Source organism: Colias philodice, chromosome 1 (assembly GCF_061535455.1).
Source record: "Colias philodice isolate Cphi_HAF_F1 chromosome 1, ilColPhil1 Martin Lab GWU primary, whole genome shotgun sequence".
Classification (NCBI taxonomy): domain Eukaryota; kingdom Metazoa; phylum Arthropoda; class Insecta; order Lepidoptera; family Pieridae; genus Colias; species Colias philodice.
The window spans coordinates 1,159,608-1,177,020 of NC_143086.1; the positions used below are offsets into that span (position 1 = coordinate 1,159,608).

The following is a 17,413-nucleotide window of genomic DNA, read 5'->3' on the forward strand; positions in this document are numbered from 1 at the left end:
TACACACACATATTAAGAAAAAACACTATTTTTAACGTTCATGATATTTTTGATGTCATTTTTGTTATTTAAACTAGTTAAAAAACAGTTTAAAAAAGTTCTGTCTTGGACGTCCGTGTGTCTGTATGTGCGGATCCTTTTTCTTGTTAACACGATAGCGACCGAAATACTTTACTAATCGAGTCTTTTTTTTTCTCTTACGCTTGAGTATGCTCAGGAATAGAACCCTTTCATTTTTCAGGGTCTGATTCGATGTGGTTTAATTGTTATTAAATAAACAAAAATAATAATTAATAAATATTTATTCAAAAAAAATTATGAGGCGTGCACTTTTGGATTTTCCAAATTATATTTTCATTTTATATTGGTCTGAAGAGTTAATGTAGATAAGTATAAAAAGGTATTAATAACACTAATACACCTGCCAGCGATAAAATACAATAGATACTATGAACCGAATAACTATGCTTTTCGTTTACAAATCCCTCTATATTCGATATACCCAAGCATTATGAGAATGCATTCTCGTAAAGCTTTTAAAAGCTTTGCAATTTTGCGTTATCCGACTCCATTGAGGTATTGTTCAGCCTATAGGCTTTTGGGTCACCTACATATGACGTGGAGAGCGAAAATTCATAGTAGATAGTGACGTACATTTAATTGTACGTTTAGCCTGGATTTTATAAACGCTTTGCAAATGTTGTTTACTCTATTTCTGAGATATGTTAGAAATTATTTGGTGGGTGGTTGAGGTGCAATGTTATGAGTTAAATCTTGGAATAGTATTGTGTGTTTTTTTTAAACTGATAAAAGTGCCTATTGCTATTTTTTTGTATAGAACATTATTTTTAAAATTATCTACTTAATACATAATACTGATATTATTTTATTGATTACGTCAAAATAATCTCCTTATAGATTTCATCTTTGATGAGAATTTTGATGCTAAAGCAAAACATACCTAATTTAAAGAAAAATTATAAAACATAGAAAGACTACGTAATCTGATTGGCGAGCTTAATAAAACAAAGTGTAGAACTTCGTAGTCCTATCGGATTTCGTTTCATCCGACTACGTAGTTAATTAAATTCTGGAGTCGAGACACATTTGTGCACTATGTCGTGATCCTTGAAACAACATTTATTACGAGGGATATTACACTAGACTGCTTTTTCTTTGAGTTTCGCTTTTCCTACTAATCAATATGTAGGTATTTTTATGGTTAGTAAGACCTAGTATATATTATTATTAGTCTGTGGTAAGACCTATGCGACTAACGCACATCGCGAAATTTCTAAAAGAAAAGGGAATACATTTTTTTATTTCTCCTCGCTCTTCTTATAATAAACAAGCTTACCGCCCGCGGCTTCGCCCGCTTTGTCTAAAACCTAATAAATTATATACTAAAACCTTCCTCTTGAAACACTCTATCTTTTAAAAAACCGCAACAAAATCCGTTGCGTAGTTAGAGATTTAAGCTTAAAGGGACGGGGAGAAAGCGACTTTGTTTTATACTATGTAGTGATTTGAGGAATAAATATCACGTTTAAATAATTTAATAACGAAAATTAAGTTGTTTATTGAAATAATATGCTTATATACATGTAAGAAAAATTAAAACAAATGAATATCTAAAAAGCAAGCACGGATCCATTACCATTTGCGATATTCCATTTCACGCAGTTTTATTTAGTTTTCGCAATACAATCCGCTTCGCGCCATTTGCTTGCGTAAACTTTTATAAACTATTATGTCTTAGTTTTCGTTAAAATTTGACCGACTTTTTTTTTAAATTCTGGAATGTTCTAGAACATTTGGCTGTGAATTTAACAGATATGCTTGCTACAATCCGCTTGAAGGCTTCGATCTAAAGACAGTGGGTTTTTAAGATCTTAACTGTTGTACATAACAAATATCTTGCAGGAATATGGGATATAACTTGAAAAGTTTATTGAGCATCGTAATTAGTACGATAATTGATTAAATTATACACAAAAATTGTATCTCATGTGTTAGGTATATGGATATTGGATACCTATAACAAACGCCTACAACCTATACCTATTCATTAGAATCATAAGTATAATTGGCGATTAGATTATGAACATTCATATTTGTTTCAATACTTTTAGGTTAGATTCAAACTTTATCAGTAATTTATAAAACATCGACACTTGTGACGTCACGTTATTAAAAGGCTACCCAAAAAAGTTTGTTAATAGTGAACAAATGGTAGTGTTATTATATTTTAGTTATTATATTTCCTATACACCTCCCAATAATAAAATTTAAGAATGCCAAATAAATAAAAGGAAAGGAAGAAATAAAAAAAAACAAAAATAAAATGATACAAAAATATATGATTTATTAAATAAAAAAAAACATTCGAGTTGAGTATAAGGTGACAAACTAAATTTAATTTAAAATCACTGGTGTACAAAATTAGACTGAGATGATTTTAAATTAATTTTAGTGACGTCACTAGCACTTAGGATAAACATAACAAAAAAAAACAAAAAATAACACCATACGTATTCGAGTGAACCAAGATATGTTTTCACTAAAGTGACGGTATATAGTGTACTTTTTATGTTAAGTGACAAATTGAATATGAAATTTAATATCTACGTCAATTACTTATTTATTAATTATTAAAGTATATGTATTATCTCTGAAAATTTATTCCGAAATAAACTATATAATACAGTTACTTTAAAAATAATCTAAATTTGTGACAATGAATTTGAACAGATTTACGAATATCACAATCAAAGTAAAGGAAGAGAAGTGATGGGAGTCAGTGGGCCATCGTGGTCACAACACCCTTGCCATAGTCCGCTAAGCTTACGCCAAGCGCTTGGAAGGTATGATCGTGTCCACTCAGTAATATTATAAAAAAAAACATCAAAATCTGTTCATCCAATCGAAAGTTCTGAGGTAAAAAACCAAATATACTGTCGACTTGAAAGACTCCTTTTTTGAAGTCAGTTGTAAAATAATAATTGAAAAATATATTTTTTTCATTGAATAGCAATATGTAGATGCATGAGATTAGGTTTGTAAAATTTTGAAAGTGCATTACATTTACAGAACAGTACCTTCAAAGCCTTGTAAGACCAGAAAATAATGAAAATAATTAAAAAAGGAGCAGCGACAGAAAAGTACAAAACTATATGTAAGAAGCCAAAAGAAATTAAGAATAGACAAGAAAAATTAAACAGATATATGAGAGGAAGGGAAAATTATATTTTCAAGACTGTGAAAACGAAGACTAAGAGGTGTTTTTAAAAGACACTCCCATTACCCCTTTCTCCCCTTTATTGATCATAATATTTCGTCCTGTACAAACGTAAAAATATTTATTCACTAAGAGAATTTTGACATTTAATAGATCAGTAATTGACGCGATAAACCGGACAATAAAATGTTTTAGGTCTGATTTTTCAATCCTTGGTAAAATCTTATCTGTCCAACAAAGTATTACACAATAATATACAGATGTCACCTAAAAACTGTCAAAAAGTGGGCAAGTAACACATTTTTAAAGTGGTTGTTTAATACGATATTCGATGAATAAGTTTTAACTAAGGATTGAAAAATCGGCCCTTAATATAATATGGAATCAATTATTTGTATTTAAAATATTTCAAATTACTATTTTGCTGAATCGAACCTGCGACCTCTATAACTGTTTATAAAAGGTAATCATTGGCTGCCATATCCGTATTTATAAATTAATTTGAGACAATTTACGTAAAAAATTCCGATTTCTTTTTAACCAAAAAAAGAAAATCAGTAGCTCATTATAATTAAACACAAATTTCAAACAAAAACATAAATTTAAATAAACAAAATAATACCGAAATAGAAACAAAAAAATAACTTACAGTACACAGATAATATTATACGTAAGGTAAAAAAACCACTTGTACTTATACTTTTCCGTGCGAAATAATTTTTTGGCAAGCATATTAGTTTCCGATATCATTCATAAACCGCAAACATACATAGGGGCATACGAAAAATCATGTTTTTCGTAATTAGGAATAACGCCACCTAGCGGACACATTGCACACTAATGCAATCTGAGATTCCGAACACATTTGCACTTATAACCTAGATTAAGCCTCTTGAAAATTATAATCTACATGCATAAAAGAATATAGTGTTAAATCGAAAGTTTTCCCATATAAGTAATAACTTATCGCTAAATATCTATACAAATTGTTCAACGCTTGTATGATAGATTTTATTGTCTAATTCCAAGCGCTTGACGTATAATATCGTATTTAAAATTATCGCTTCAAAATCATTATCCATGCAACTTTTTTAGCAACTGCCGTATTGACAATTTCATACATGCAACACATTGACAAAAACAATTTATCTTCGCTGTATATCTAGAAAATTCCAGAAAGTTCTCGCCTTAAAAACTCAACACGTTACAGTTTCGAAGATATTGTGTATAAATTCGTGTTAAACGAACCCGACCTAGCACATTATACAATAAATAACATGCAAAATCAACCGATACTAAAATTATACACAAATATTGCTTATTTCATAGTAAACACGGGACGAAAATCAGTATCCTGCCATCTACAAGAAAGTTGCGTAAATTACTTTTCCGTGTACTATATTGTAGCAATCCGTACTTGAAAGTTGAAACACACTTAAGTCGCAATTAAGTCGCATGTAAGTTGCACTTAAGTAATAGATAGTGTAACACTAACATAGTCTAGTGCTTACGCTATTCGAAGGACATGAGATTCGCCGGCAGGGGTTGCACCATTTTGTTCGTGACGCCGTTTATTTTCATCACCCATTGTTTTGCAATCGCTTCTGACCCGGTTCTGGGGACAAAAATTAATATTAGTCTAATTATATTCACCAAAATATGTTAAGTTAGTGTTAATAAAAAGTGTAAATTTATAAATAAATTTAAAAAAATGAAATTTGACTGTTATTGTGGTACATTGATACACGTGCAGCGTAGAATTGAAAGGTCCTGGATTCGATCTTGGGTAGATACTAAAAAAGGGTCTTGCTTTGTCAGAAAAAGCACATGATTTCCCTTTACCCGTTATGATAGGTGGATCATTGAAATATAAGTAATTCTGTGAACTCGCCTCCGACTGCAGCACAAGGCCGTGTGCCGCCGGCACCATAATGTTTAACAACCGTTTTTTGTGATCTTTTCCTCTGACTTTAAAACTTGCGACCATCCAATGATATGAGAATTTTGCGAACAGTTTTAAGGCTGATTCACGACCGAGCCGTGCTCCGTCCGGGGCTTAATCAAACATTATTGTATACTTTTTGTTTGATGGGGTCCGAACGGGACATTGCGTTGAAATGTGTATAGATATTGTTTCACTAGCTTTGTCCCGCGGTTTTACCCGCGTTGCTACGCTCCTGTTGGTCTTAGCGTGACGATATAGGTAGGTATAGCTTATAGCTATGTGTTATATGGCTATCTAACAAGAAAGAATTACCGGACCGGTAGGGTCCGATTTGAAAAATTATTTTGTGTTTGACGATCCGGTTCCTGAGATTAGCGCGTTCAAACAAATAAAATCTTCAGCTTTATAATATTAGTATAGATTTGACACACCGTTATACCTCGGTACAATGTAGCGTGAATCATGCTTTATGATGCCAAAATACCAATGTTAACATGCAAATTTACTGGGTACATTTATTTTCCGAGACACCTAAATTGGCCTAAGTGACTGTAGCACTCACTTGAACTTGTACACGGTGTGCGCGTGCTGGTCCAGTAACTGGAACGCGTCACTGGCCTCTGTTTCGAGCCAGACGGCGCGCCAGCCCGCGTGCAGCGTCAGCACCTTGCAGCGCTCCTTGCTGAAGTCGCTGCGGGTTGTGCTGTGGGTCAACATTGTGGTTTAGATATTGGGTGGGCTAGGTGGGATGTATATGGAGGCTAAGAGCTCACGGAACGATTTTGTTCGTTACATTTTCGATGACGATGAATTATATTTAAATCATAATGGTGTATATGATACGCTCAAATACCAAAAAAGCCAATTGATCGAATGAATTTGAAGAACATTAGCACATAGCTTTTCTCTTTTCAAATATAATTTCAATGTATTTTATCTCCATAACCATATAAAAGAGAACATATAACTATTTAATATCTATACAAATCAATATCTAAAAGGAAAAGCGAAATAAATAATGAGGCTAAGAGCTCACGGGGAGTTTTTCAACCGTGCCCATCGTCTTATAGGAATTTGATTTATAATCAAAAAGTAAGAGCACTTTTTACAACGCTTTTTACATCAGCGGAGTATTTGCGGATCCGATACAGAACGGTTATTATACGGTCTTATACGGTATTATACGGTCCTTTCCGGAGTTTTAAATAAAACCACATTTCGACGACCGCGGCTGGCACTGTATAAAATCGCTCCGTGAGTTATTAGCTTGAATATTACATTTTTCGATGACATGATGTATATGATACGCTCAAAGACCAAAAAAAACCAATAGATCGAAACATTAACACAAAGTTTTTCTCATTTTAAACATAATTTCAAGCATTACCATATAAAATATAAGAAATATAACAAACAAAAACGCTCACCCCTTAAAAGACTTGGACGCGAAGAATATCATGATATTGGCCGTGAGCTGCAACCAATAGCGTTGCCAAGAAGACAGTGAGATTTTCCTTCCCTCCTTAACAATTGTTTTCCGTCGCACGTAGCTCTGGTAGTCGCAGCCTATTGCTTCTGCCGTTGAGAGATCGCTGGATGGAGAAAGATATGTTTAAACCAAGAATTTATGATCGAGAGTTGATCCGACCTATTTAGGACTAGTTAGAATCTAAATTGGTAAAAGAATAGTCAGAATTTATAATTCCTTAAATCAGAGCTGTTTTAGAGCCAAATAGAATCAATACTTCAAGTCACTTTGAGCTCTTTAAATTGAAGTCCTTTGAAGGAGACACCCTTATTACTTAATATAACTCTTCTTATTCTACACAAAGCTACTAAACATTGTCAATATTACTACATATTATTATATTAGTTATAAAAATGCTGAAATTGTTTTATAAGAGAACATGTAAAATACACTGGGTATGTCTTTCTGGTTATTACCTAAAACACTGAAATTCAGACATCTTATCGAGCTGAGATATAACTTCCTACTATCTCAAGTTATTATTTTTTCTGTTTCTACAGCTCTTGATATTACTTCATCAGATATACCATGAACAACTTACCCTAAAATAGTAATAATTTAAACATTTCTTACGTGAAAGGCAGCGATTCGGAAATCTTATCCACCATAGAGCTAGGCGATTCCAGCAGAGTATCATCCAGTAAATTTACTGAACCGGCAGGCGTCTTGCCATCCTTGTCTTCCGAGTGGCCCTTGCCGAATATACTGCGAAATTATGGTTTCTTGTAATTTCAATCTTATACAATGGTACTAAAGTATAGGTTACTATAGTACCATGAGAACCGAAAACTTACGTTTTGAAAATACGATAGTAAAAGATTACTATAATATCCTATACTACCCGACTATAATACCATAAGTATAGAAAAATTTCATTTCATAGCGTTGTCTTGAAAAAAATCATGAAACAAATTATTTAGAGGATGCAAATTTAATGTTATAATCAGATTAAAATCAATATCATATTAACAATATATTACACAATTATTATCGAACTTAATATAATATCAAGATCGGTTGACCACAAAGGCTCAAAACTTTTGTGACCCAAATAGTTGCCGACCCACATACACTTGCTCTTCTTAGTCTTCGAGATTAATGTTATTTATAATATGACTATCATTAATATGCTATTTAATAATATTACGAAAAAAAAGCCTCCTATGTACTTACTGAAATAAATTGTTCCCATCTTTTAATATGTTAAAGTATTAAAATGAATGATATTACAATAAAATCTGTTAGTATTTTAGTTCATCTCTCTATAATGTTAAATTACACATTCGTTGTAATTGTTATATGTACATATTATCACATAATTGCACTATCTACCATTATTTTCAATCCAGTTTAAACATAACCAAGTTGATATTATTAGAATTAATTTTGTAGGAACTATGCTATTAGTTAATATTCTTTAGGAAATGTTATAATTTTATGAGGTTAGTTATGTAAGTTGACTATATGCATTAGTAAAATTTATTAGCAATAAGGGAAACATACATTTTGTTTTTTTGAAGTTTTTAAACCTACATTCAAGGCAAGCCATGCTGATATTCACAATAAATGGTTAAATAGTAATAAAATAAAAATGCATGTTATTACTTCAAATCTTTCATACTAATAAGTTAACTACCTTATTACTGAAAAATCTAAAATCTATAATAAAAAGTATACATGCAAAATAAATAGCAAGAACATAATGCAAGGAACAACACACATATTGAAATTATTATTATTTTTATTTGTATAAGCATGTAGTGTAAATTATATTTGATATTAAATTAAAAATACCTCAATGACCTTTTTTATAAAACAACATAAGAAATTACACTCAACAATTATTTCAATAAAATTAGAAATTATAGTGATCAGCTTGAACTTTCTCAATGACACTGTATTTTTAGCAGTTGGAAGCATAGTAAAGAATATTTTGTATTATTGAAAAAAAGCAATGAAAATTGTAAATATGAAAAAGCAATTGAATGATGGTAATAATGGTAATAAGCATGCATAAATAACATATACGATATATTAATATCACAAGACATAACCATATTTTCATATAAGCCTTTATTTTATAGTTATATTTATTTTAAAAATATAATACTTAAAAAATATATAATTTTAACCGACGCGAAGTCATTATTAATTTCTTTAACTTCATAAAAAATATAAATAAAATTCATACCAATAAAATACAATAAAAACTGAGCAAAGCACCACTCGTCTAGAATTCAATATATTAATTTTTTACAAAATCTTAATAACTTAACAAAACTTCTTAGAATAACCTCTAAATACGTTAAGCCAACTCATAATCTAAAATACCTAGCAATCATTATTATAATACTAAATGCGATTTAAAAGCATACCTTTTACAACATGATACTTTGTGTATAATGTATTTATAAGCCGTGCTAACCCATGTCTAATAATAATTATGTCATATCTGATAATTATTTAACTGAGCCATCGTATGATTTTCCCCAATAGGCGAATAGCATGCTCTCTTGGTAATTAAAAAAGCGATGAAATTGGCGCCAAAAACACAATAAAACAAGTGAATGTTAATGTCCACAAGCATTGCTATTAAAAAGCGTATCATGGCATGTTTTGTTAATTGTAAAAAATAACAATTAGTAACAGTGATGATGGTATATAATCATGCATTTTATGTAACATTAAAACGTTTGTCAAAATCAAAATATCTTCATAGAATCGTCATCAAATTATTATTTTTAAGAATTTGTTTAATAAAAAAAGTTTCATTTTCAAAAGCCTGACTATCCATCCCCACCACTTAAACTTGTTCTGACGAAAAAGTCAACAATATTTTTTACGTACTTACACAATACAAAGAAAACATTTAACTCTTTAAACGAAGATTGAAATCACAGAACATTTTAGAAATCTAATTTGACTAATACTGAACTGAACTTCCGAAGAAAACTTTCAAACAAAGGTTACATCTTAAATCATTGCAGAAATCTCGCAATTACAATTTTTGGCGCCAATATCGCATTCCCAATACCAAGTCGTTATCCTAAACTAACACCAATACACAGGCTTATAGCATATTCGACTCACCCAACACCAAAATTGACCTTGTGAAAATTTCTTGGCAAGCTCGCACTTCGAAACCTAGTAGGTGGTTGTTGAAACAATTGTACGGTTAATTCCAATGGAAAATGACTCATTTTCAGGCTAATTTAGATTTTATTACGTTTTTGAAAATAGTATTTAAGTGTGAGTTTAACAGTTATTTTTAGCGAAGGTTGAGACATGACTGCCTCTAAGTTGTAAGGCTTGTGTTCCTGTGATTTTTAACAAAAAGTGTATCAAACAAATATTTATCAACTTTTTTAACTATAAACAAAATAACCAATCAATAATATTAAAGCCATATTCTATCAGATAACCAACCATACAACGTCACTATGATTATGTCTCGGTTCTAAGTGGATTTAACTAACAACAAATAACAATAAGAAGGGCTGAAAGGATCAAAGACTTATGTTACATTTGACCAAATATATCGAAAAATGGCCTGAAAGTCCTACCTAGAACATGTTTTAATTTAATACTGTAAAACGAATTAATGGCGCAAAATAATGCAGTAATATTACTTCTGGAAAACCAATAAATCTTCGATTTTTTATTAAATTCATTCCATTTTTTTACGAAAATGTAATGAGATCGATATATTTGGCCAAGGAAGAGTTTGACAACACACCACACAATAGATAAAATTAGTCACTAATGAGACATGAAGTTTTAATTGAAAGGAGCATAATGTTCGATGTATGCACAATGCATTTAGCCATTTTTTGGACTTTTTTCTTACCCTTCGAACAAACACACAAAATTGACGGGACTGTATTGGAAAGAGAAATTAAAAATATTAAGCATATCATATTCAAATGTTACTATCAATTTAAATAGTAAATTAAGTTTTATTTGTTTGCAATTAATTTAGTTAAATTTTTAGGTCCCAAATATTCTTGAGGAATCTATAAGTACCTTAAAAGGTAATCTCATTGCAAAAGACTTAATTCAGCACGAAAACCTTACATTTACTAATTGCCATATAAGAAAGAAATTATCACACCAAAAAAAATTAAAAAAAAAACGTGAATTCCAAAAAAAACTACAAAAAATATCAAAAAAAATCACTCACTTGGATCCTAGCGATCTGCATTTCCGGTGGGTCGGCACAAACTTGTTCTGCGTGAAGGTCCCTTGGCCCCGCAGGGACCCGGAGCCCTGGCGGTGCGACGGGGACAGCGTGAACGGGCTGGACCCTGACCCTGGGGCCTCCTTGATGATGGAATCTTTGGACCCTGAACGGCTGCCTACGGGGGACGGCGGCTCCAGCTTTAGGGATAACCTGCAAATTTGTAGCATTTTTTTTAATTTTGTGCTAAAGGTATCTAATCTTAATACTATTATAAAGGCGAAATTTTGTAAGTATGGATGTATGGATGTTTGTTACTCTTCCACGTAAAAACTACTTAACCGATTACAATGAAATTTAGCACACATATAACTTGGATTAACACATAGGATAGGTTTTATCCCGGAAATCACACGGGAACGGGAACTGCGGGTTTTCCTTTGAAAAAGCGGGCAAAGCCGCGGGCGAAAATCTAGTCGTAACTAAAGTTAAACCTATCGTGTCTTAAGTTCGACGACATTTGACATCCGCCAACCCGCACTTAGCCATCGTGGTGGGTTGTATCCGGTATCCTCATAGGAGCCCGTGTCCCAGCAGTGCGAACATAATATATGGGCTGAAGATGTGTGCTAAAGGTTTTTGACGATTCCAGGCTTTATTGAACTTCCGTCGTATTTAGGACGTTGGTTTAAAAATAGTATACTATACCAGAACGTAAGTTATTGTAAATTGGTAATGTAGAGGAATTCTGTTGATTGCATGCTTATTGCACTTAATACACAAAACAAACTCACTTATATTGATCGTCTTCCAGAAACTTCTGGAGCTCTTCAATATACCGGACGCTGTTCAGGAAGTTGGCCACATGTGCGACAGGTGGTATCTCGTACTCGGAGGTCTGGTACCGTTCTAGGGCCTTCAGCACGACCGCCATCTTGGTGGCCCGGTGGGGGGAACCCGCGGGATGCGCCATGTCTATATACACTAGGTCCGTGAGGAAGATGCCTGGAACAATTGTGTTGTTTTATTAGTTAGATCGCGGGTTGAAAGGTTTCAAATTCAGTGGACTGTGAGATGATGATGAGCTGTGGATATTTTTAAGACAACAAATACAATTTTTAATATAACTACCATGTTATTAAAAATTATTAACAAAAAAATCATATCCTTTATGTCTAGGATTTCAAGACAGAGGGAATACAAATTTCAAAGATGGTAAAATATATAAACAATTTAAACTTCAAGCTATATATTTTTACATCAATAATTAAAGGGTACAGATCGCTATTATATTATATACTAACGGTCCGCCCCGGCTTCGCCCGTGGTACACATTTACGTTTTATCTACATAAGAAAAGAACCATCCTCGTACTTCAAGGAATACAATAAAAAAAGAATTATCGAAATCGGTTCAGCCGTTCACACGTGATGCCGTGACAACGCGAAACGAATTTCATTTTTATATATATAGATTAAATGAAAAAAAATTGTAGACAAATAGTAAGCAACAGGTCATTCGATTAGTTCAATATTATTTTATAAAGCGCCACCAAATATGGATATGGCATGTAGCGTCAGTAATTTCGTCTCATATTTTGTGTCACCACTGCAGTGACTATGCATTGTTCTAAGCTCGCATTCAAATAGGCTCTAATTTTCATACGTTTCATCACAACATACGGGCAATATGTAGATTACGTATAAGTTTCACAAGCAATTCTTTCAATAATTGAAATTAGCTATCGCTAACACTAACTTTATATCTTTTAGGTTACTAAGGGCCGATTTTTCAATCCTTGGTTAAAAATATTTATCCGTCCAATAAAATATTACACGAAAATTTTAAAATGTCACCTGAAACTGTCATATACGGACAATTAGAATACATTTTTGAAATGGTAGTTTAATACGTTATTCGATGAATAAGTTTTAACCAAGGATTGAAAAATCAGCCCTAAGTATCATCTATAACTAGTTTACAATTCTATAAAACACCGTATAAAAATTTAAACTTGGACTATCTATACAAATTAGAAGGGGAAACATTTATATTTTTGTATGTATGTTTGTAATGCTTTCACTAAAATTGTTTCCTCAGCAGGAAGCTATATTTTCCCTAAGTCAGATAAACTATATTTTAATTCCTTTTTATCCCAGACCAGCCCGGGCGAAGCCGGGATGAGCGACTAGTACATACGCCATAGTATAAGAATTTTCTGACTGACAGTTATTTTAAGAATAGAATATATCAGGATAAGAAAACTTATTTATTCGCAAAGAAAACACAATAAAGATAAATGTATTTCTATGAAGAACTAGCTTAGTCATACGCGTCAATTTTCGTACGCAGATGCACAATGCATATACTAAGGTTGAGATAACACTGCAGATAACCTGTCTTATCTTATTATTTTATTTTAAACCCGCATGTATGAGGATGTCTGTTCTTGTTATACGGAAATAACTGAACTATTTTAACTAAGTACCTATTATATGTAAATTGTTTATTGACTGTGTACAATGTAAGCGGTAAAAAGTAGCCTTTGTCACTCTCTAACTATTTCAACACACAAGAATCTTAATATATATAAATCTCGTGTCACAATGTTTGTCCTCAATGGACTCCTAAACCACTTAACCGATTATAATAAAATTCGCACACCATGTGCAATTCGATCCAACTTGAGAGATAGGATAGTTTAAACATGTAGGTACCACGGGCAAAGCCGGGGCGGACCGCTAGTTATATCACAAAGTTGCTAATAAGGATTAAGTTAGTCAATAAGTGTATAATATTGTTTGAAAAAAGTAAAATACTGCACCCCTCCCGGCTTATGGAGAAAGGATCCGTCATAATTTTTTGTTAAAATCCAATCTGTAGGTATCAAGTGAGCCTATTTCAAATTATAAGTAAGTAGTAAGTAATTATAAGTAAGTACAAATCTAACAGGCCACAAATATATTATCTTCACCAATAAACAATTTATAAAAAATCAAACATAACCATTTGACCGATAAATACAGCAGCAAAAAAAATAAAATACGCAAAAGATATGCGGCCACATCGATAACGAACAAACACACATTACTCTCTTATCTGTTACGGGAACTATAAATATATTTGAATAAATAGATATCCTGTTGCGTCATCAAACAATGTTATTTTTTTTCTTATATATAATTCTTACTTAAGCTGTAGTTTAGAAAATCATTTTATTCATGCATATTTTATGCAGCTAAGTTTCCGCCCGCGGCTTCACCCGCGCAGTCAAAGAAAAACCCGCATAGTTCCCGTTCCCGTGGGATTTCCGGGATTGCGTCATTTTCCCGGGATAAAAAGTAGCCTATGTCCTTTCTCGGGTATCAAAATATCTCCATACCATGTTAATTTCATGAAAATTGGTTCAGTAGATTAGGCGTGATTGAGTAACAAGACAAACAGACAGGGTTACTTTCGCATTTATAATATTAATTAATATAATTAATATAGTATGGATAGTATGGATTACATCCTTAGATACTTGACTTACTAATATTATAAATGTTGGATTTTGTTTGTTTGTTTCTCTTTCACGTCGCAACGGATCAATTGAAAAGTTAAATATTAAGGTGAGGGGATAGTTAGGAGGCTAGAGAGAGATTTAGTCTACTTTTTACTGCAATGAAAAATTCGGCTTTGGGAATTTCTGATAACATCGGGAGCGAAGCCGCGGCTAACAGCTAGTACAGAATACATCATAAATATAAAACTGGGTATAATAAATTTTCCTTATTTAAATATATATTTTATCTTAGGGAAATCCCCGTGAATGTCATGAGACTATTATTTGATAAGAGTCTGTTCCACTTTCCTACTGAATGCCTATATTAATAATGGTTATTGGCCCTGTCATTATGCAATAAAAAGTATGGATTACATCATTACATATAATTGTAATTTCTTTAGATTTGAAATTAACCCAAATATAAGTAAAAGAATTTTTTCTTGCTTCTTCTTTCTCTCTAATATTAGTAAAATGGAGAACGCAAAATTCTATCGCAAACAATAAAAGATCAAAAAACGACTGCACCGATTTTTATTATCTTTTCACCAATGGATAGTTTGTTTTTCGGAAAGTTTTAGTGCAAAATTTAAATATCAATAACGCGGGCAAAGCCGCGGGCGGTATGTTGGCTATATACAAGTGAATCTTACCTAAATATGGTATGCAGGGTAAGGGTATACTCCTCATGTACTCTCTGAGCGCGGTCCAGTTGTCTTTTTCGCCGAACAACTCCGCCATCTTGTCGAACGATTGCTTGTCCTTTTTCGATAGACACGCCCATGTTTTTGATAGTCTATTGAATAAAGCAAAATATTAGACATCTGCATAAAATAAAAAAAATACTATATTAAACTCCATAATTTGTTATCACCATTTTACGAGTTAAGAGAAAGGAGTAGTAGGTTCTCCTTTTGACTGTAGTTTTTTTTTTTTTTTAAGATTGTTACCATCTTTCGAATGAGTGAACCGATTTCGATGATTCTTTTATTATTTGAAAGCTGACACAAACCTTCTAGTTGGTCCCATTTGAACTTTGTCTAGCTCTGACAATTTGAAGGCGGTTTATTTTTTTATTATGTATATTATATCAAATTAAATAAACCAAGAAATATATAAAGTACTAGCGGTCCGCCCCGGCTTCGCCCGTGGTACATATTTCGCAATAAAAGTTAGCCTATGTTCTTTCTCAGGGTCTAAAGATTATCTGTGCCAAATTTCATCCAAATCGGTTGAGAGGTTTAATCGGGAAAGCGTAACAGACAGACAGACAGACAGACAGACAGAGTTACTTTCGCATTTATCATATTAAACTCAAACTCAAACATTTATTTATTCAATTAGTCTTCTTTTAGAAGTACTTTCGAATCGTCATTACATATTTTTAACATTTACTACCGATTCGGAAAGCAGTATCTATGGAGAAGAACCGGCAAGAAACTCCATAGTTGCTCTTTCGTTTAATATATTTCAAACACAAAAAAGCTTTGAAATCTGCAATAAAAACCACCGTGTCTTTGTGCAAAGAATAAAATAGGAACGGATGTTAATCATATCCTGTTTTAAAATTCCTTTTGCTTACGGATGCATGTTTGATGTTTGTCTCGTATATATCAATAAGAATTTTGACGAGTCACAGGAATTATATGCACCGTCTGATAAACGAATTCACATACGAATAAAAATTAAAAAATACCTTTATCATAGTTTAGTTTTTTGTTCATTTTAAACAAAAAACTAAACTGCCTTCAAATGGTCAGAAATGGACAACATTTAAATGAACCAACCGGTAAGCACTAGCTTTGAAATAAAAAAAGATTCACCAAAATCGGTTCACGCACTCGAAAGTCTTGAGGTTACAAACCTAAAAAAACACAGTCCAATTGAAAACCTTTTTTGAAGTTAATTAAAAAGAGTCATAGAACTACACAGCAAATAAAAATACAAAGAGTCACAAATATACAAGGCTGTTCACCTGTAGATGCTTGCACTATGGAGCGCTGATATAACCGCGAAGAGTGAGTGCAAGTTGTTCAGATCGTACAGCTTCTTCGCGACCTTTATGAAATGTGCCAATGTCTCCGCTCTCGCCTTCGGTGACTGCCCGTTCAGTATCTCTTGCACCGTCCAGAAGCTTACCTGAAATTCATTTATAATTGGCTAATACTTTCAAAAAATTATAATATACTACATAGTATAAAACTTGACCTTTTGTCCCTACATAGGGACAGATAAAGCGACTTTGTATGGTTATTTCTTTAAAACTACGCAAAGGAATAAACGTAAAAGTTTGTGAGAATTGATTTATGTATGTTTGTTCGTCATTCACGCGATTACATCTAAAGGTATTTTGACGATACTCGGCAGTGTTGTAGCTTATATACCAGAATATAACAAGTTATAGAAATAGGTACTTGTTTTTGGCCTCAAGTATTATAACAACTAAATTGAATCGAAATATAACAATGGCCTTCGTTTAATCTATCATTTGTATATTACACTAGCAAACCGGGCGAACTCCGTTTCGCCACCAGAAACACCTTTTCTTTGCTATAAACCTCACGGTGCCCGAGACCTTTCCAACGAATGCAAAACCGTAGAAATCGGTTCGTGCGTTCTGGAGTTATAGCGGAAGGAAAACACGACTTATTTTTATATAGTAGATAATTTCATGTTGAAACTAGCTTAGAAATTCCCTTTATTGATTTTTCATACGTTACATACGTGTTTGACATTGATGAATATTTGACTAGACCTTGTGGTAACGGAAACAAATCAATAAAATAACGGACATACACATATCAATAAAGTTAAATATTTTGTATTGTAAAAATATCTAAAAATCTATAAAGAATTTTGTGATATTGTAAATAGAAGAATTACAGCTCAAATTAAGGTCACAAAAATTACTCTCTATATGAAATAATAACTACGATTAAATATTTTAAATACATCCCTATTATTATTATAATAGAATAAGT

At 32.4% G+C, this 17,413-nt stretch overlaps 1 protein-coding gene across 10 annotated transcripts in view; it reads right to left on the reverse strand.

Annotated features, from left to right (window-relative positions):
* Positions 1 to 2,340: 2,340 nt before the first annotated feature.
* The window catches only part of RalGPS (Ral GEF with PH domain and SH3 binding motif), a 43,924-nt gene continuing 28,851 nt past the window's right edge, over positions 2,341 to 17,413 (reverse strand). For 9 of the 10 annotated variants that reach the window (XM_089695933.1, XM_089695896.1, XM_089695884.1 and 6 more), the window contains 9 exons: positions 16,408 to 16,571; positions 15,086 to 15,228; positions 11,683 to 11,893; positions 10,892 to 11,101; positions 9,802 to 9,855; positions 7,285 to 7,416; positions 6,611 to 6,775; positions 5,746 to 5,886; positions 2,341 to 4,853 (listed from right to left, as the gene is read on the reverse strand). In XM_089695933.1, the coding sequence (XP_089552059.1) occupies positions 4,751 to 4,853; positions 5,746 to 5,886; positions 6,611 to 6,775; positions 7,285 to 7,416; positions 9,802 to 9,855; positions 10,892 to 11,101; positions 11,683 to 11,893; positions 15,086 to 15,228; positions 16,408 to 16,571 (1,323 nt within the window). In that variant the 3' untranslated portion in view covers positions 2,341 to 4,750. The remainder of the gene's footprint in view (positions 4,854 to 5,745; positions 5,887 to 6,610; positions 6,776 to 7,284; positions 7,417 to 9,801; positions 9,856 to 10,891; positions 11,102 to 11,682; positions 11,894 to 15,085; positions 15,229 to 16,407; positions 16,572 to 17,413) is intronic. The other variant, XM_089695918.1, reaches the window with a different exon arrangement.